General features: G+C 37.5%; 1 protein-coding gene across 9 annotated transcripts in view; it reads left to right on the top strand.

Annotated features, from left to right (window-relative positions):
* git1 (G protein-coupled receptor kinase interacting ArfGAP 1) overlaps positions 1-21,253 on the top strand; it is a 235,784-nt gene that overhangs the window by 193,884 nt on the left and 20,647 nt on the right. For all 9 annotated transcript variants that reach the window (XM_073053392.1, XM_073053390.1, XM_073053393.1 and 6 more), the window contains 4 exons: positions 1,412-1,509; positions 8,392-8,503; positions 10,951-11,102; positions 17,865-18,017. In XM_073053392.1, the coding sequence (XP_072909493.1) occupies positions 1,412-1,509; positions 8,392-8,503; positions 10,951-11,102; positions 17,865-18,017 (515 nt within the window). The remainder of the gene's footprint in view (positions 1-1,411; positions 1,510-8,391; positions 8,504-10,950; positions 11,103-17,864; positions 18,018-21,253) is intronic.

Genomic DNA, 21,253 nt, shown 5'->3' with positions numbered 1-21,253 from the left:
TAACCCCAACATTCCAGATGCTTGCATTAAATGTAACCATCAAAAGGGTTCTCTGTTTCATTGTATGCGGGAGTGCCCCCGGATAATTTGTTTCTGGAAGAAGGTGCTGGATTTGATTAGTCAGATTATTGGGAAAAAGGTGCCCCTCAATCCTAAATTATGTATTCTGAATATTTATCCAAGTAACTTTGTAACCTCCAAAAATGTAAGGTCTCTGCTTAACATTTGTTTTTTGGAAGCTAAACGCTGCATAGCCTGTTCATGGAAGAAGCCATCAACCAGTGGACTCTCACAATGGTTGAAAGGAATGACTTCTTATCTTGCTCTGGAAAAGATTACAAAAAACAAACTTGATAAATTTTGAGAAATATGGAACATTTTCTACAAGTTCCTGGAGAATAATGTTCAAGATGATGATGAAAGTAATGAACTGAATTGACTGCTTTTTTTTTCATGGTGGGATGGTTGCGTTTTTTTAAATATATTTTATTTTCATTTGTTTTCCATATTTTTTTCTTCAACTTTGTTATATTTTCAACTTATGAATGATATATATTGTTTTTTTTCTTTTATTCCGTTAAAAACAATAAAGAGATGTTTAAAAAAATACTTAAAGATTGTTCATCACATATCATCTTTATCATAATGTGGATCTGTACAGATCTTTAACAAGTAAGAAATTGGCCAATTTTAGATTATTGCAATGGAATCTTTATGAAAATATAAATAATTAGCTCTGCTTCATTGCAGATAGATGTTTTTTACAGATTCAGATGGGTTTTAATAGCTGAGATGGAATGTTGGGCTTATTTCAGCACCAATAAGAGATATAAATAGCTGATCAGCAGGCTATCTACAAAAATATTTTTGAAGGTCCTAGTTTGTTATTTTGAAGTAAATAGCCTTCATGCAGTTCATATTTTTACCACTAGAGGATGCTAACAATGTTGAACTGGTCTGAATGCTTTGCTCATAGTCAATTATGCTATCAACACATTTTCTGTATCACCCCACCAGCAGGCCTGGTATCAAAACTGGAACAAGGGAGTCTGTATTCCTTGCAGACAACTGTATTTATTATAATACTATAAACTTAATACAATTCTAACAAGCACATTTCCTACAGCAACCCCTTTGTTAAGAAAAATATACATTACTTTTTTAAAAATTGGACTAAAAACACCTCTTGTTCTGTTGTCGTGTTTTTTTGTAAATCTTAAGTCATAAAGTTAGTGTCTAAATAATTCTCCCAGACAGGCTGTGTTGTCTGAGTAAAATCTACTAGTTGAAGCTTGATTTGCCTGGGTATTGTTTCCTTTGGTTAAACTATTTGAGTCTGTTTCACAGAAGCTTTCAAAATATTACTTAAAATTTCATACTCACTAACACTGTTTTCTTTCTGCATTTGCAGTGTGGCTGACCACACAGAACCATAGCACTTTAGTGACCGAGCGTAGTGCTGTACCCTTTCTTCCAGTTAACCCTGAATATTCTGCAACTAGGAACCAGGTATGTTGAAATACAAGGTTTAAATTCAACTGTGTTTTACTTAATAATAATTGTATGCTGGAATATAAGTTCCTAGACATTGGAACATAATGAAAGACTGTAACTTGGACATTATTCATAAACACTCATTCTTGTAGTACAGAAAAAGTTTTTTAAAAATTTGTAGTAGAAGTGATCGTTTTGAATTGAATTGAATTCTTGTAAATGATTATTCGCATCTGGGGTCCCCCTGAAACTAATATTGCTGCATTTAAACTTGCTGGTGTAAAGCCTCGTGTTACAGCAACCTTGACAGCTAGCTCACCACTTTCAGATTAAGTTCATCTAGACTTAGCTGAGCATCTTTCTTGATGCTTATCTTTCTAAGAGTAACTGAGAAGGTGGTACTGATATATTCCTGCGTGCACAGACCCACATTACAGGTAATCAGTGGCCACTGTCTTTCAGTTATAGTTGATGTGAACTTTCTTGGTGAAAATGTTTCTAATCTTTTGAATGTCAAGATAGTTTCAGCGGTATAGTTGAAAACTATTATGTTCCATCTCATTTATGTATTGAGATAAATTACCTACTTCATGTATATGTGTTGTGAAGCCCCAAGTTTTAGCTATTTGCTACACTTGATATCCATCTGTTAGTCATTTTTGTATAAACGCAAGTTATACTGGTATTGAGGTGTACAGCATTCTTAGAGGAAGGAGGATATGAGAAAAGGTGTGTTTGATCTTTGTGTTTCTATAGATACACTGAGTCAATTTATTGATATTTCATCAGATTCATGGCCTGCCTGTCTTGGCCACAAAAATTCAAAGCATGTGGTCTGTCTCCTCATTTGCCACGTAACTGCAAAAATATGCAGATATTTGAACTTAATTATCCTTCCAAAAATAAGACTTGGCCCGGGGACACTTAAAGGAAATCTTGAGCAGTCTAATTCTCAAAAGAATTACAAATCGTACAACTGTGTAAGGACATGTTTATATTTCACTTCGATGTAAAAGGATTCTAAAAGAGGGTGTTAAAAGTCCAAATGTAGTTCCCTTAGTTATGTAGCTTCAGAATAGAAGAGCAGTTCTTTACAGCGGAGACAGGGATGTATTTCTTTAGTCAGAGAGTGGTGATTTTGTGGAATTCATTGCTACAGCTGGCTATGAAGGTAGACTCATTGGGTATATTTAAAGCAGAGGTTGATAGGTTCTTAGTGAGAATATCAAAGGTTGTAAGGGGAAGGCAGGGAATGGGGTTGAGAGGGCTAGTAAATCAACCGTGGTGGAATTGTGGCGCAGACTTGATGTACAGAATTGCCTAATTCTGTTACTATGTCTATGGTGTATTGTAACATTTCCTAATATCTAATCTTGTCTGGATGGAAAAATCAGGAACTTTGAGTGGAGGGTGAGATTTAAGATTCTGATAACAGACCGCATTTCTCAGCAAGGGTGGTGGGACATGATGTAAGTATCAGTTACATATTGTAGCAGTTATTAATGTATAAAATCCTTCATGAAGTTGCTCCAATTGACTGCTCCATAATTTCTGTTTAATTCACATGTAAGCAATAGAAGTGTTGAAAGACAACTTTCATGGTAATTCATACAAGTTAGACCAATTTATCACTCATGTAAGTAGTTGCGGCAAATGCTTCTGCTGCCAAGTTGTAAGCGATCCATCACCCTATGGAATTTAACTGCCTTCATTGTAAATACTTCATTGTAATAACTGTCAATGAGCTAGACAGTTCATTGTAAACTGTCTAGCTAAGACAACCCACCCCATCAAATGAGCTAATGGTTACCTGTGTAGAAATAATGCATGTGTGGCAACCTCAAACAGCCATTGAGCAGTGCTGCAATATGATACGCTGTTTCCTTTGTGGAAAATAAAGTAGAGGAGTTACTTATAGAAACTTGTTTTCTTTCCTATCCAAACCACTATCTCATCCAGCCCTTGGGAGTGCCACGTCTGAGCAGTAAACAACTTCACAGCCTTAATGAAAAGTGATTGTTCCAGAGCAGGAGGGGTATCAGTGTCCTTGAGAATGTTAGGAATAGCTGTGAGTAGGTAAATAACCCACTGGATATTTTTCCTTTGGGGAGAGGTGTTAGTGTGGATGTGGCCTGAAGACATGCTGTTGCTAGTCTGTTAGGTACTTGAGTGTATTGATACTGACTGTATAATAATATTAGTTAACCTGTTCATCTGAATCCCTTCCTCCAATATTATCTTTCCCTCCAAAAAAAAATGCTTGTGAAGCTTAAATATTTACTTAAGGTTCTCAGTAAATGATTTCTCAGACAATATATCTTGCAATGTTTTGCAAGCTAAATAATAATTGCATAAAGTGGATTGGCTTTTCTATAATTAGTTTTGAAAGCTATAGATCAATGCTTTTGAAAAGTAATTCTATGAATCTCTAATAATCTGCTTTCCATTTTATGCATTCATTCTAAATTTCATTATTTTTCTTCAATTCATGTCATTGAATAACTTCATAGCTGCCAAAATGCACATTTTTTTGTTTGTTTCTAAAAATGATCCTTGACAAAATATTAAATCTTAGCATCCAAATGCTGTGACTAAAAATAAACTGCCATGAAAGTAACAGCCGATAAAACGTTATCCTTATTGTATTGTTAACAAATATCGGCTGTTTAGTTATAAAGCATCTTTTTGATGAGAAGTTTTTAATAGTACAAAAATAATTGTCAACAAAAATTACAACTTTCTGTAATGACCGCCTATTTTAATGAGATCTGTTGAGCAGATTAGGCTTAGGAGAGAGCAAAGAAATGACAACACCTCCATATCACTTTTTTTTTGCATATGCAGTATTTGTTTCCTTAAAAAGTAGAAATCCAGGGTTTGATTCAAATCTTAATTATGCTATAAGGTATAAATTTGAGATCACTGTCTAACTGGCTGATTCACTACATTTATCTAAGATTACCAGGTAAATGAAATCATTCTCATCTTGGTTTACTTTTACACTTTGTTTTGTCTCCCAAATTTGTATCTGTTTGAATTTCTCCAGTCCATTTCCACTAATGATACTTGTGGCACAGAAAAGCTTCAGATATTGCAATTGTCTTTCAGCTCCAACAGGGTTTGACTCTGATTTCAATGCTGTCTGTGTGACATTTGCATGTTTTCCTTGTGACCACACAAAATTCCCCTGGTTTTCTAATTTCCTTCTATATTTCAAAAGTGTGTTGGTTATTAGTGAGAAAATTGAATTGATGAATAACCCTGAGAGCCAGCATAGATTGAAGGGAGTGAATGGCCTGTGTCACAGTTCTGAAACTCTGATAGTATAAAGTAACATTCATTATCAGCCAAGGTAAACTTACACCTTATCTCTTATCCTCCATTTAGTCAACTTCTCTATCTTCCATTTCAGCTTCTTTCCATCTGAGAAACACTATTCTTGTTTACATAATAGCCTGCGAATTGCGAACAAAACCTGATATTAATCCTATTCAACATCTAATGGCATCAACCTTATCTGAGTTAACCCCTCTATCTATTAAATCTATTGTAAGATTGCTTCATTTGTCCAATTACAAATATTAAGCTGATCTAGTCAGTATTTTTTAAGACATTACTTGCAAATTGAAGTTTTTCACCAACAGTTTCAGCCCTATCCCTGGCCATTATCTCCTATTCAGTTAACATTCTGGTTAATTCTCACTGAGTCCTTTCTGCTCCTATAACCTGTCCATACCAATGATAGCTAATTCTATCTGTCTTGTAAACCTTCACAAGGCATCAGGCTCTAATGGTAACTCTGGTACCATTGGTAACAATTGGTTATAAATGGTAACCTAGCAGGACTCTGAAAACCAACCAGCAGATTGTTCAAGGACATCTTCAGTGTCTCAGTGCTGCAGTTGGAGGTTCGCACCTGCTTCAAAAGGGTGCCAATCACACCAGTGCCCAAGAAGAGCAGGGTGAGTTGCCTTAATCACTATTGCCCAGTGACACACACATCTACTGCGATGAAGTGCTTTGAGAGGTTGGTCATGGCCAGAATCAGCTCCTGCCTAAGCAACGACCTGAACCTGCTGCAATTTGCTTATCGCCGCAATAGGTCAACAGCGGATGCAATCTCACTTGGCATTGGATCACCTGAACAATAGTGATATTTATGTCAGACTTCTGTTTATTGCTTACAGCTTAGCGTTCAACACGATCATACCTTCAGTTCTAATCATCAAACTCCAAAACCTTGGACCTTTCTACCTCCCTTTGCAATTGGATACTTGACTTCCTCACCAGAGAACCAGTCTGTGTGAATTGGAAATAACATCTTCCCTGACAGTCAACACTGGTGCACCTCAGTGATGCATACTTAACCCACTGCTGTACAATTCCACACCTATGACTGTGTGACTAGGCACAACTCAAATGCCATCTATAAATTTGCCATTTACACATCTATTGGCAGAATTTCTGATGGCTACAAGGAGACGTACAGGAGCGAAGTGGTTGAGTAGTGTTGCAACACCAACTTTGCGCTCAATGTCAGTAAGACTAAGGAATACAGTAAGGGGAAATCAAGGGAACACGTCTATCTTCATTGAGGGATCACAGTGGAAAGGATAAGCAGTTTTCAAGTTTTTCAGTGTCAAAATCTCTAAAGATCTGTCCTGGGCCCAACATTTTGATGGAATTACAAAGAAAACACAAGGTAACTATATTTCATCTGGAATTTGAGGAAACTTAGTATGTCACCAAAGGCACTCACAAATTTTTACAGATATATCATGGACTGCATTGTAACTAGCTGCAACATCGTCTGGTATGGAAGAGCCTTTGCACAGGATTAGGAAAAGCTGCATAAAGTTGTGAACTTAACCAGCTCCATGATGGGCACTAGCCTCCACAACACCTTCAAAAGGTGATGCCTCAAAAAGATGGCATCCATCATTAAGGACCTCTTCTCATTCCTACCATCAAGGAGGAGATACAGGAGCCTGAAGGCACCCACTCAACATTTCAGGAACTGCTTCTTCTCCACCATTAGATGTCTGAAAGAACAATGAATTCATTCATTTTTTAATTCCTCTCTTTTTGCAATAATTTAGTTAATTATTATATATTGTAATTAAGCTTTTTATTATTATGTATTGCAATGTACTGCTGCCACAAAACAACAGATTTCACAACATATGCTAGTGATATTAAACCTGATACTGATTCTGATCGTCACAAGCCTCTCGAATATCCCAATCTTCCTGCTGTAACTCTATTCTTGACTTTCTTACATTCGGACATTTCATCCCATTGCTGTTTTGACAGTTTCCTTGTGTAAATCAAAGCTCATCTTGAATTCATACTGGGAGAAGGCAGAAGATTTTGGGCTGAGAGGGAAAATGGATTAGTCATGATGAAATGTCAGCACAGACTTGACTGGCCAAATGGCATAATTCTGCTCCTATATCATATGGTCTTGTAATAAATTCCTGCTGTCTGTAATACATACATGTTTCCTTTACCCTTGTCCTAGCTGACTCCATGTTATATTTGGCCAGGCCTTCAACCGAGCAGGCTCCATAATTTCCACACTATAGAATTCCATTCCTTCAGACAATCTGTCTCTATACTTACTGCTTACTGTCACTACCATCTTCTCCACCCTTCTGTAATCCTTTGCACTGTTTCAATATCAGTGCCCAATATTTTCCTCTTGTGCTTCAAGATGGAACAGAGGAGGATTTTTGTACGTTCAAGTTTTCACTTAACTATGTTGTTCCTAAACTAGAGTGGTTTCAGCTGCTTATTACCAAAAAGTGGTCATGTAACTTCAGATATGAATAGCCATCAACTCCCACATAGACAAGAATGAAAATTGTGAACCCAGAATTTTATTGTACCGTGTAAATATTACTCAGAAATTATAATGATCCCTGGCCCTTAATAAACAGTTCTAAATGCTTTTAATGGTCCTTCTATCTGTACCTTTGATAGTGGACTTTAGCTTGCTTAGATGATGTGTTCAAGCTTGTTTGCAGCTCCTCGTTATTGAAAGCCATGTGAGATGAGCTGGCAACAGAAGCTGGAATTGCCAGCTAAGCACTGTCCCTTGTCAGAGCTTGATAGCTGCAGTAAAATGATAGCACTGGAATATTATCCCCTCCAGCTCTGAGATTTGTCAGTCATGAACACATTTCAGTGCATTGGGTTGGGGCTGGAAGTCCCACTCACCTACTGACATGCATTTGTGCATGTGCGTGCTTAATCTTTTAAACAAATTTCCTACCAGATTCTGCATTTATTTACAAGCTTTCATGCACTTCATTGTACTAAATTCCACAGCATTAGAATGATTTTTATCTGTAAAAATGTTTTAAAACTGAGGTCATTCTTTTAAATGTTGCGAGGAGAAAAACAGCCTCATTGCTGTTTTGATCTGAATTAACATAATGAAAAGCAGCAGGTCTGCAAAACCTGTAAAGGATTAGAGTGGGTCTGCACACTCGTTTTCACACTGCATCCCTGTTTATGCTTATACTGTAAATGAGAGAAAGTCTGATCTATTTTTAACAATGAGCAGTTTATTCCTTGGCATGCTCGGTGGTCTCTGTCCAATTTTTAATATTTCTTTCCTACTTTGAAATCCCAAAGTTCAGTGGCTTTTGATTGGCTCAGTTGTTGGCACGCCTTGCATACTTCCCTCGCTGAGTTCAAGTGATCCCTGTGATCATTGGCTCCTTTGACTGTGTGGTTTAAAAACTATTTGAAAGTGGGTCAGCAGACTGCGGCCAGACAAGGGACAAGAAAAAACATTCACTCGGAAGAAAGCTTCTGAAGAAAGCTTCCATGAGATTAACCTCGCAGTTAATTATTGACTAAATTCATAACTTTCAACGTTATTCTTTTTAGGGACGACAAAAGCTTGCTAGGTTTAATGCCCGTGAGTTTGCAACCCTGATTATTGATATTCTTAGCGATGCAAAGAGGAGGCAGCATGGAAAGACGCTAGGTAGTCCGACGGGTAAGTAGTTTTTAAGTAGTTTTGATTATGGTATTTTTGCTGCAGTTCAAGTATTTTGAAATATTTATACAAGCATTGATTTTATTGCATACAGTGGAATAAGTTTAAAATTAATTCAGATATCTTAATGCATTGTGGCACAGTAAAACCCTATTATCTATTACAATTGCTTCCAATCTCTTGTATATCAGTTATGAGTGACGTAGGGAACATAAGCAGAATAGTGGATGAGCAACCCAGGAACCCCCCCTAGTGGTCATTACAGCATTTTCCTCACATCCTAATCTAGTAGAAGTAACAGTTTAATTATTTTACCTTTATGAGCCGAGGTATCATTGATTCTGTAAATTAATACCAAATAAACAATTTATTTTGTTCTTTTGAAAATCTAGCCCAGTCCTCATAGTATTTGTCTCCTACTCAAAATGAATGAACCATAGAAAGTTCAGCTTTAAATCAGATATAAACTGTATATAGGAGCATACATAAACACCCTGTTGATTACGCTCACCTCCGGAAAGCAGTGGAATGTGATGTCTACAGTGGAAAGTTCTTTGGATATCTCACAACACTAACCCCCACCACCACCTTGAACATGAAGCGCGTGTATAACTGTTACCTTCTTGCTCCACTCCAGCTGCCTCTGGTAAAGCTGAAGTTAATTAAAGCAGCTTGTAATGCTCAGTTTGCTGCCATGACTGCTGATATCCTCTATAGTCCATCATCCCCAATTGGAAAGAAACTCCACCTTCAGTATCTTTAAGGAGTGTTGAGCAGGGTGATAGGAGATAACCATTAAACAGAACCTTGATAAGCATGGACGAATAGAGCCTAGGTTTTCAATGGTTCTCTACTTCAGAGCATTCCATGATTTGAGTCCAGCGACAGTGCATGACCAGTGGTAACATCTAATCAAGAAGATGGTGCAGCTTGGAGAGGAATATACCTGTGTCTTTGTTGCTTTTGCTTTTAGTAAAAACCATGGTTGGGAAATAGGGTTTTGAAATATTTTGAATGGAAGATGTCTAGGTATTGCAAGATGTCTTATGAATTGCATATATTAATGTCACTAAAAGCTAGCGATAGAGGATTAACAATCAAATCTAAAGATTTTATCTCAAGCCCTCAAAAGCTTCTGCACCTTTCACAAATCAGGTAAGTGTTGATATTCCAGTATTCTGCTGCATCTATTGAGATAATTGGAGAGCATTTCAAGTCATTCAGGCTACTATAATATGCTTATTGCCATGCATCCACTAATTAGTGTAATATTCAGCCCTCCATCACCAGCTAGTCAGTAACAGATTTTTTAGCACTGACATACACAATGAAATTTGTTGTTTTGTGGTAGTGCAAGGGCATAAAAATTAATATTAAGGTAACTTGTACATAAAAAAGGAATAACAGGTAGTGTTCATTAGTTCATGGACCATTCAGAAATCTGATGGTGGAGGTGAAAAAGCTGTTTCTAAATCATTGCCTTAAGTTTACTTGCATAACCCACAGGTCCACTGTTCATTTCTAGTAACATTGTTCTTTCAATTTTGCTGAGTTTAAATCCTCAGCACCCCACCTAATATAAGCTTGATGCACCACCAGCTTAGGAGCTGTCAGAGTTCAGAAAGGCAGTCCATCACTGGGGTCATTTAAGAATAAATATGCCATTGTTGGACCCTGAGAATAGAGTGTCTTAATAATGTACTTATATAAAATGGAGAAATGTGCTTTTGAAGATTTCTTAAATGTTAAGGGGAAGAAGTTATACTGAAAGTATCTCTTCCGCTAGACCACTGCAAAATATTGGCCTGCCCTCGATTTTTGGCCTGAAAATTGAAATAAAAAAGGTTTTGAGAGGAATGGACTGGCAAGATTATGAATCAAAACCCTATGGGTGCCTGTGAAAACCAGCTTATTGGTCTTGATCCAATATCATTGATTCTTGGTACTTTTTGCCAACATTTAATGGTGTTAATAATTTAAATATTATGTAGCTTTTTCTAACATTTCCTCTTTTGCACACTTCAATTAGTTCTACAAATAAACATTATCTGTTTTCTTTGTATGGAAAATTATTTTTTTCTGGCCAGAAAGTGGTTTAAATAAAACTTGTAAGTTCTGCCAGACTTTTTCTCCTGCTAAGATGTTTCATCTTAATTTGTTCAAACACCTGCAAACCGCTATCAGTACCTTGCACACTATAATTAAGACTCACCAAGGCAATGTGCCAGGCATGGTATACTGACATATCATTCAATCTGTGTGTAAATAGGTTGCTTCAAAGAGCAAGACTGGAATGGAAATACTGATGGATTTTCCCATTCTCCTCATGGGTTGTGTCAGCTCGGCATTTACAGTAGAATGTTGCCATCTTGCTTCTGTAGGTGGCTATTATTTTACTCCATAAGCAATATATAGTTGTAATATCAAGCTAACCTTTTTTTATTTAGAAACTGTAGATTATCTTCTGCGGAACCAGAATGACCGTCCTGACAGTGATTTTGGAGATGATCAGCATGATTATGATAGTGTAGCTTCGGATGAGGACACAGACGCTGAATTGCACCGAAACGCATCCTCGTCTAGAAACAACAGAGCTAAGGTGAGCGGTGAAAATCTGGAATTGGGTCTTGATTTTCAATCAGAACTATAGCTTTTTTTGTTTGTTTGGGAGCAGTTGCAACATTTTTAACACTTGGTTCTTTTTTAAGTGGCTTTCCATATCTGGGTTTTTCCAAGAGGATAAGCATTGGATATCTTTGCTCATGAAGCTGTTTTAAGTTCAAGTTCCATTTATTTTTATTCTACTGTACACATTTATACTGCCAAACAAAAGGTTTTTCTGGACCAAAGTGCACAACACAGTACATACAAACTCACACACACACACACACACACACACACACAACACAATGTCACTAGAGATAAATTAACAAATAACAAGGTGCATTTACGACACGTTTTAAAAAGTAATTCAGAATATTGCCACTAGCATTTCATATGTGATGAGACCTGGGTGGCAGGGAGTTCAGTGGGACAGAAGCTGCTTCCCATCTTAACAATTCTTGTCTTAATGCTACAGTACCTCCTGCCTGATGGTAGCAGGTCAAAGGGATTGTTGGACAAATGGGAGGGATAAAGTAACAGGTCTTTAAATATTTCCTCTTCCTACGTGAATATTGAGAGAAGATCATGTCTGAGGGAATCTGTAAATTTATACCTTTCTAGCGTACATTACCTCACTAAAGCCATTTTATTTTACGTTGCTGTGTGATCTTGAAACAAATTTAGTTGGGTTTTTGGGAAAATAGGACAGCTGATCAAGTTCAAAGTAAATTATCAAAGTACACATGTCACCATATACAATTCTGAGGTTTGTTTTCTTGTGGGCAAACACAGTAAATCCAAGAAACACAATGAAAGACTGCACCCAAAGGGACAGACAGACAACCAATGTGCAAAGGACAACAAACTACAAATATGAAAGAGAAAAATAATAATAAATAAGCAAACAATAAATGTTAAGAATGTGATATGAAGAGTCCTAGAATGTGAGTACATAGGTTGTGGGAACAGTTCAGTGATGGGGCAATTATAAAACAAATATGCCTCTTTGTGCCCTTAACGGATGTATTTAAGTTGAGGTTTGATATCAGTCATTCATTAATAACTTTTCCTGCCATGAATTTAAATATTTTGTTATCAAGAGATTTTGTATGTAATCTACAAATAATCACAAAATTGAATGGTTTAGTTTCAACCATGCAAGAATATAGTTGCAACAGAGTGCAGTAAAGGACAAAAGGTTGAATCCACTGTTGGTGAGTTTGTGATATGAAGGGCAACTAAACCTGTAACACCTTTGTATCAACTTTAGAAAAATTAGAGGCTTTTATTGAAGCAAATGAACTTCTTACAGGGCTTCACAAGTTTAAAAATATAAGTATAATGTTTCATCAGGCTGTGGAATTGACCACAAAGATTCAGTCTCAAAATAAAAGATTGACCATTGTGGAAAAGATGAGGGCATTATTTTTTACTCAGAAGCAATGGATCTTTTGTTATAATAGTGGTTCAGTTACTGTGTATATTCAAGAAAGCTCAATAGACTTTCCAGTATAAAGGGAATCAACACTCATGAGTGACATCCAGATCTGAAAAGTAAATAAATATCTGAGGTCAATGAAAGAAGAAATCAGCTTTCAAGTAAAAGTTCACTTGTGGTCTTTATGAATAACTACCTGATATTTTTATATTCTAACCCCTAAAGATTGGCACTCTGCACAATTTTATGTAGGTGTTAAACATGGGCAAACTAAAATGATTTTATGTTGATAATATTAAAAAAATATATCAAGGGATTGATATAAAAATAGTTTACTTTGACTTAATTTTCAGTCATTTAGGTCCTGCAGAGCCTCCTAACTTTTGTATCAGTGCATATATGGTACTGTGCAAAAGTCTTGGGCTCAAGCGGAATAAATTCCATAAAGCAAAAATGCTTTCAAAGTTAATCAAATAAAAAATTTCTCAATATGAAAAGAATTACTATAAAGAGCAGTAAACAGTAAAAAAAATAAAATAAATCAAAATTTTTTTGTAACCACACTTTTGCCTTTAAAATGGCATCAGTTATCTTGGGTACACTGCCATACTGTTTTATAAGAAACACGAGTGAATCTGCAGATGCTGGAAATAAATAAAAAACACAAAATGCTGGCAGAACTCAGCAGGCCAGACAGCATCTATGGGAGGAGGTAATAACAATGTTTCGGGCCGAAACCCTTCATCAGGAGTGAAGTAACATGGGATGGTCGAGGGGGGATAAGAAGTTGGGGGAGGGATAAAGTAGAGAGCTGGGAAGTGATAGGCTGGAGGGAAATGGGCTAGGGGGAAGGTGGAGAATTATGGGAAATAAAAGAGAAAAAAAGGTAGTGCTGGGGGTTGAGATTATAGTGAGGGGAGAGAAAGAGAACCAGACTAAAATAATAGATAGGGATGGGGGTAAAGGTGGGGGGCAGGGGTATCAACGGAGGTCAGTGAGTTGGATGTTCATGCCGGCAGGAAGGAGGCTACCTAGGCGGGAGATAAGGTATTGCTCCATCGACCTGCGTGTGGCCTCATCTTGACGGTAGAGGAGGCCATGGACAGACATGTCGGAGTGGGAGTGGTCCCACCACCAACCACATCTTCCCCTCCCCCCCACTCTCGGCTTTCCGCAGGGATCACTCCCTACGCGACTCCCTTGTCCATTCATCCCCCCCCCCCCCCCAATCCCTCCCCACGGACCTCCCTCCGGGCACTCATCCCTGCAAATGGAAGAAGTGCTACACCTGCCCCCACACTTCTTCCCTCACCACCATCCCAGGCCCCAGACAGTCCTTTCAGGTGAGGCACCACTTCACCTGCGAGTCAACTGGGGTGATATAATGTATCCGGTGCTCCCGATGTGACCATTTATACATTGGGAAGACCCGCCACAGACTGGGAGACCGTTTCACCGAACACCGGCGCTGAGTCCTCGAGCAGTGGCGGGATCTCCCTGTGGCCACACACTTCAATTCCACAGACCACTCCCACTCCGACAAAACTTCTTCAGACAGTAGAGGGTGTACTGAGTTCCAGTGATTTCTGTAAGTTCAGAGTTAATAACAATGCTGGACTACTTCCAATTTAGAAGGAACATCAGTTTGATGTATCTCTGCTCTGCTACTCTCATTTTCCATGCCCGACCACTGCATTTCTGGTCCTCAACCTTGCCTGTTTTTTTTGCTCCTTCAGAAGAGTTTGGACAGAACATCTTGAAACTCCTGTCTGCTGTGCAATTTCTGCTTGGAAGAGACCTTCCTGATGCAGGATGACCATCTTGTGTCTTATTACTATGCTCATTCTTGCCATGTTGTAAGAATTTGTGATTTAAAGGGTAAACTGTCACATCTGCCACACCCTCACCTTTTAGTTTGGGTGTCCTTCGAGTACTCTACACCTGTTTCTGTTTCAGTTAAATCCATTTAGTTCCTTCACTGATCTGGAGCATCTTGTTTGTTACCTTTGTTTAATCATACACTAGGCTATATACCTACAATGTAATCAAGTTTTTATTTGAAAAGTTATTACTTAATATATTATTTAAATGAAATACAAACATTTTTCTGACAATTATTTTTTTGGAAAATAAATGGATATCAAATCTTCTCTCTTCTACTGGCACTAATGCAGAAGACAAAATACAAGCATCTAAAACAAAATTTATATTAAAAAATCTACTGTGCCTAAGACTTCTACACAGTACTACATGTTATCTAATTTGTTACTTTTTCAAGTTGTGGGAATTGGCAGTTTTTTTTCTCTCAAACGTTGTTAAGTGCACCTATTAAGTGTGCATTAGCTATTGGAATTTTTGTAGACGTAGCTGGAATATGGCATTCTTCTCATACAATTGCTGAGAAATATTCTTCAACCATTCATTGCCTCAAACCTTTTGAGTCAGGGTATCTAAAGAAAATCTCAATGGTTCCATTCAGGTCAAATACAGATTTACCTTGTATCACAATATAGCTAATAGTTGATCTTTAGAGCTCGGTGACAGCAGTCAAGTTCTGCTGTCTAGTTTTTAAATTGCTGCACTTTGAGTAGTGGGTGAAGGCAAGTAAGCAGATTGAGCACTTGCAATGTTCTGATTTCTCTTGAGTTAACTTGCCTCAGATTCCTAAATGTTAGTTAACTAGCAGATACATTGAAATAGTTATCGTGATTTAACATAAAAGCTATTAGCATGGGTTGTATATCCAGTTTCATTCCTGTTGTTCTTCAGCCCTTCTTGACAGCCTGAAAGGTTGCTGTTTTCAGCACTGCCAGCCTGTTCACTATTTTTTCTGTGCTCCAGTCCAAATACAGTAGATCAGAAACATAAATGTGCTGTGACAGGAACTGAAGTTTTTTAATTCATCCCAAAAATAGAGTGCATATATATTGGACACAGTTTTTTTTCTGTGTCAAGAAATAGCATTAAGCTTGTTAGTCACAGAAGGTAGTTTAGGTCTTATCCCAACATTTTTTTTAAGGTGTTATTTTTGTTATCTGTGTGAAACCAAGATCGAAGGTAGCAATTAAGAAACAGAAGGAAAACAGGTTTTACTGCCCCTATATTGTGTTTGCAAGAATTTTATAAATGGGTCATTTAAATGTTTTGGTGCATTACCTTTTTTTTTTGGTGCTAGTTACATGTGCTACAAAAAATCAAGGGCCTAGATAATTTCATTACATTTTAACTTTTGCAGATATGCATATTGAGATATTCTCCCATTATGAATAAAAATAACAATAGCTTTTAGATTATTCTGTTGTTTTGATGCTTTTTAGGTTTTCAATTATATTGAACTGAATTGAGATTATCCCCAGTTATTTTATGGTTCTGATTGGCTTGAAAGTGAGAGTTTATCTGTAATCCATGTGATCTTATTTATGCAGCTTCTGAGAGTTCCAATATGCACTGTTACTCATTCTTTGCATTTTTGATCCATGTTTAACAACAATAAAAGAGTAACGGGGAGCTTTTTAATTTACAAATGTGCAGACCTTAATCATATAATATTGAAAATCCTATTTGGGAGGTATTGGAGAGCTGGCTGGTTATGTCACAAGCATAATATATGAGCAAGTGTTGCTATTTAAAGCTTAAAGGAATTTCATCAAGTTTACTTGATCTTGTCCAAATAATGATGTTTTGAAGATTGTATTATCAATCCTGATTAATAGAAATTAGTTTAAAATTTTGGCCTATTTGCATATAAATGTAATAATCGGGCGCTTGAGTAGCCTTCTTGCCTCCTGAAGTCTTCTCTACCATTTAAAGATATTACTGACCTGATTGTAACCTTGAACTCTGCAATACTGTCTACAGGGTTAACTTTTCACCTTGCTGCTCTACTGCCATTGCCCTTTGGGGAGGTGAATCTAGGGGTGGCAGTCTTCGGAAGAAAATGTTTTGCCTTGTCCAATCATTTATGATAAAGATCTTTCTTTTAAAAAGAAACAGCATGTGGTATTCTTCCCACTTGCACCAGGATCTTCTATTTCTTGTTCACACACCCCCTCATTCTATTACAGTATAGTACAGTCCAATCTTCTTTCAAATGACAAGCTCATTCCAGGCATTCGTCTGATAGATCTTCTCCGAACTGTTTCTAACCCATTAACATCTGTCCTTAAAGGGACCAAAATGAAAATAATATATCATGGGTGCTCTCACCAATGCCCTATATGACATGAGTTTAACTTTACTATTTATTTATTCACTTTTGTATTATTTCTTAGCATGCAAGTACACTTTGACCTACTAAGATTCCTTAGTGCAATTCACTGACGTAAAATTAATTCTTCCAAATTCCCTCTTTGTGAGTGAAGAGGAAATTTGGAATAAATAATTTTATCTCAAAGCAACTGTACCAAGCTTTGCTGATGGTGATACTGATTTTGAACGTGCTGGGGGGGGTGGAGAAACATTTTCATGGTGCTTGAAATGTTGTGCTGTGATAAAAATCAACATATTTTTTCAACACTTCACTGTTTACTCAGAAAATAGGAGTCAAAGTATGCCCCTCTTGCTTGCTGTGCCAATGAGATCATGAATGACCTTCAGCCTCCATTTTTTTAATCTAACCCAATATTCCTCAATGTATGTAATATCCACAAAATGTATTTTGATCTTAGTTTTTAATGACTGAACCTTCACAACATTCAGTGAAGAGTTTAATGTTGAAGAGGAATTGTCACAACAATCCTCCAAATGTGAGAGGGGAAATAAACCTCTTTAGTACTACTGCTGAACATCATAGTAACACTTTCAGGCCATTTGTACTTCATTCCCTTTTTTTTAAGCATCTTTATAGGCTACCTTTTATCACTTACCCCAACAATTCTATTCTGCCATCTTTCTTCTCAAATAGTGGCCTTTATTCTACAAACAAACTGCAAGTCATTAATTCTAGGCCATACTTACTATTTCATTACAGGAAGGGCTAACTCCCAACCCCAGTGCCACCCTTAATTTGTTGGTTCAAGAATTTGTGCCCATGAGACATGGCTGTTCTTTAGTAATTAGTCACCTATAAAGAAATCCTTCATGAAATTGATGGATGAAGTTGGGGAAGGAACTATGATTCCATTGACCTAAAGGAAGACAGAAAAGAAAGGAAGATGAAAATGAGCACAGGTGTAAGTGCTATGAACATGTGGTCTTTCTTTCAGTTACTGTAATGCAAATGACAGCTGCAGTTTTGGATTTGGTATTTTGGTTCATTACTTGAGTGAAGCGATTGTTCACACTGTTCTACAAAAAGAAACATCTCCTTTTAATCTCTAGAGCATGGATTCATCTGACTTGTCAGATGGTCCCATAACACTGCAGGAGTATTTGGAGGTGAAGAAAGCTTTGGCTGCATCTGAGGCCAAGGTTCAACAACTAATGAAAGTAAATAACAACCTAAGTGAGGAACTGCGCAGACTTCAGCTGCAGGTAAGTGGATATTAATTAGAACTCTAGTAGCAGAAAGGTTGTATTTTAATTATTTTAAGAGTACATGATTCAAAAAAATTTAATGCCCAATAAATGGTAAATTTACGCTCTCAGAAGAACCTGTTTGACTTCATTGTTTCCTGATGAAGGGCAAGTTGTCACTTTTAATGAGTTGAGATCATTTGCCATCTGGATAAACAGAATGATTTCAAAAGTAGATATTTCCTGGGTATGTCAGGTTGATGTAATTGATTCTTGTCTTCATCAATTAGACATATGGCATAAAAGCTAATAAGACTTTGTTTTGGAGCAGAGGTCTATTTCGATCTCCTTTGAGTACATATATGTGTATTGGATCTCTGTCCTATGTATGTAACTTGTCTACATTAAATATGATTTGGCTTCATATTTTATCCAACTGCTCCTGCTTGGCTGCTTTCTATAATTACAAAGCCCCTCCTTTGTTTTGTATCAAAGTTAATCTCCAGAACAGTCTGCTGTATATCTTGTATTCACTTTGCCTGGGTCATATAATCTACTTTTCTAGTTCTGATGCCTACCTTGGACAATACATTTGCACCTTAATGCTATAATCAGTCAAGGTAAAGTGTCCCAATATGTGCTGGATTTGTAAATAAAAGCCACACTTCAGTTGAAGAGAAGAAAAGCTACACTAAGCCACTTGAGCATGAACAGATAATGCTTGGTTTATAGGCACTGCAAGCATTATTAACAAGAGATTCAGCAGATGCTGGAAATCCATTGTTAGACAAAATGCTGGAGGAATTCAGCAGGTTAGGTAGCATTTATGAAGAGGAATAAACCGTCGAAGTTTCAGGTCAAGTCCCTTCATCTAAACTTGAAAGGAAGGGGGAAGAAGCCAGAATTGGAAGGTGTGGGAGAGGAACAAGTGCAAGCTGGCATTTGTTAGGTGAGACCAGATGAGGGGAAAGGTACTGTACTGCTGCAAATAAAAACAAATTTTATGACATGTGAGTGATGATGAGCCTAATTCTGATGTGGGTCTTTATTGAGAGTGGGAAGGGGGCAGGGAGAAGAGTTGGGGAAAGGGTAAGAGAGAGGAGAGAGCAGGGAGCACCAGAGAGACATTCTGTAATGATCAATAAACCAATTGTTTGGAATTAAATTACCTTGCCTGATGTCTCAGGGCTGGGTGTGTCTGCAGCCAAGCCAACCCCCCACCTCCAGCACTCCTCCTCTGTCACCTGTCCCATACCCTCCCACAGTGATCCACTTTTGCCATTCCCAACATCCTTTGCTCCTGCCAGATTTACAAACTCATTCTCTGCTCCACATTGACAAACGTAATTCTGTGCAAAAGTCTTAGGCACCCCAGCTGCATAAGTGACAGAGTAATTTAAGTGGTTGGAGGAGAGGGAAATGAAGTGAGATACTGGAGTGATAGGTGGAAAAGGAACAGGGCTGAAGAAGAAATCCGATAGGAGTGGAGAGTGGACCACTGGGGAAGGAGGAGGGGTACCAAAGGGAGATGAGGAGAAGAGAGGGGGTAAGAGGGGAGTGAAAATGGCAAATGGAAAAAGAGGAGGAGGGAAGACAAAATTAGAGAAATAGGTGTTCATGCCATCAGATGACAGCTTTGTTTCTTTAATTCCTGTGATCTACTCAAATATTTACTAGAGTCACCTTCTTGTTCACTCCTGCTGCCCCCCCCCCCAAAAAAAACTATTATTATCTAATGGTGTGCACGGTCCCTGTCCCTGTATTAGCTAATGCCATCTGTTTAGGGTTTTGTTCTTCCATATGGACATGTGAGCTAATTACAGATGAGCCTTTTAAATTTATCACTGCTGCATGCTGTTAAACCTTAGGAAGTCTTCCCTTTGATGGTATTTGGTCCATTTTGCTTTACAACTTCTGCAGTGTTTGATCTTGATATGCTGTGCTTAATATGAAGCTGAAGATGATATTACACAGACAGTAAAGTTTAGCTTTCCACTGTTTTCTCAACCTTCCTTGCCATTATAAACATGCTATACTATAACCAAAGTCTGTGCTGTCACTTCATTTTGGAAAATTGTTTTCTTTTTAAATTATAGCTTTTCACAATGCAAGAAAATTAATGGCTTGATAGCTTAAGCTCCTGGGTTATGCCAGAGTATCAGTAGGAAACTTTAGCTACTTTCTTAATTACCGGTAAATCCATTCTAGAAGCCAGGCCATTCCAAAACAAGTACACAAATTTTAAATCTTCACCACAGGTAAAGTTAATGAGGGAAATTTTCTTTTGCCTTTAAAGCTTTGCCATCAAACGTAAAAGTAAGTGTTTCTGTAGCCTATTAGTCACTGGAATATTGGCTCTATACTGTTGTTAATTTGTTTTGCCTCGCTGCCAATTTTCCAAAACAGCATGTCAGAATCAGGTCTTGAAATATATGTCTTGAAATTTGTTGTTTTACAGCAGTAGTACATTGCAGTGCATAAAAAATACTATAAATGACAAAAGTACATATATACAGTTTATAGTTTTTAATAATTAGTGCAAGTGTTCATGGGTTAGTTAGTACATTGTCCATTCAGAAACCTGATGTTGGAGGGGAAGCTGTTCCTAAAACATTGAATGTATCTTCAGGCTCCTGTACCTCTTTAATGGTAGCAATAAGAAGAGAGCATGACCTTGGTGATGGGGGTCCTTGATGATGGATGCATTTGAGGCATTGCCTTTTGAAGATATCATCGAAGCTGAGGAGGCTAGTGCCCATGATGGAGCTGGCTGAGTTTGCAACGTTCTGCAGTTTTTTCTGATCCTATGGCCCTTCCATACCAGACAGTGATGCAGCCAGTTAGAATGCCTTGATTAGTAATTGGTCTTGCAGCTTGAAACTTAAAACCTGGGTGTGGCCTGCAGTCGACTTAAATTGAGAAGGAAATTCTGGAAACCCGATCCACAGAAATGATCCTTAGGGCAGCACCAGCACTGACAACTGTGAAGGGCGTGTAATGTATTTTCCCCACTTCTGATTGAAGAAAGTTGGTGTCAAGGATGAACCTATCTGACATTTCCATTTTGTAATTCAGTTTTAGGTAATATACCAATTCTGGGCAGATAATCAACGTATGAACTATTTGTGTTATAGATTAATTATTTGTTTAATAGCTATTGCTGCAATAATTACATTAAAATTGGAAACGTGTTAAAATCCTCCCCACACTCATATCAGCAAGAATCTAATTGCAAGAACTTATTACCGCCTCCT

Source organism: Hemitrygon akajei, chromosome 8 (assembly GCF_048418815.1).
Source record: "Hemitrygon akajei chromosome 8, sHemAka1.3, whole genome shotgun sequence".
NCBI lineage: Eukaryota > Metazoa > Chordata > Chondrichthyes > Myliobatiformes > Dasyatidae > Hemitrygon > Hemitrygon akajei.
Note: the sequence above shows the minus strand (reverse complement) of the source record. Positions and strands in the feature narration are given on the sequence as shown.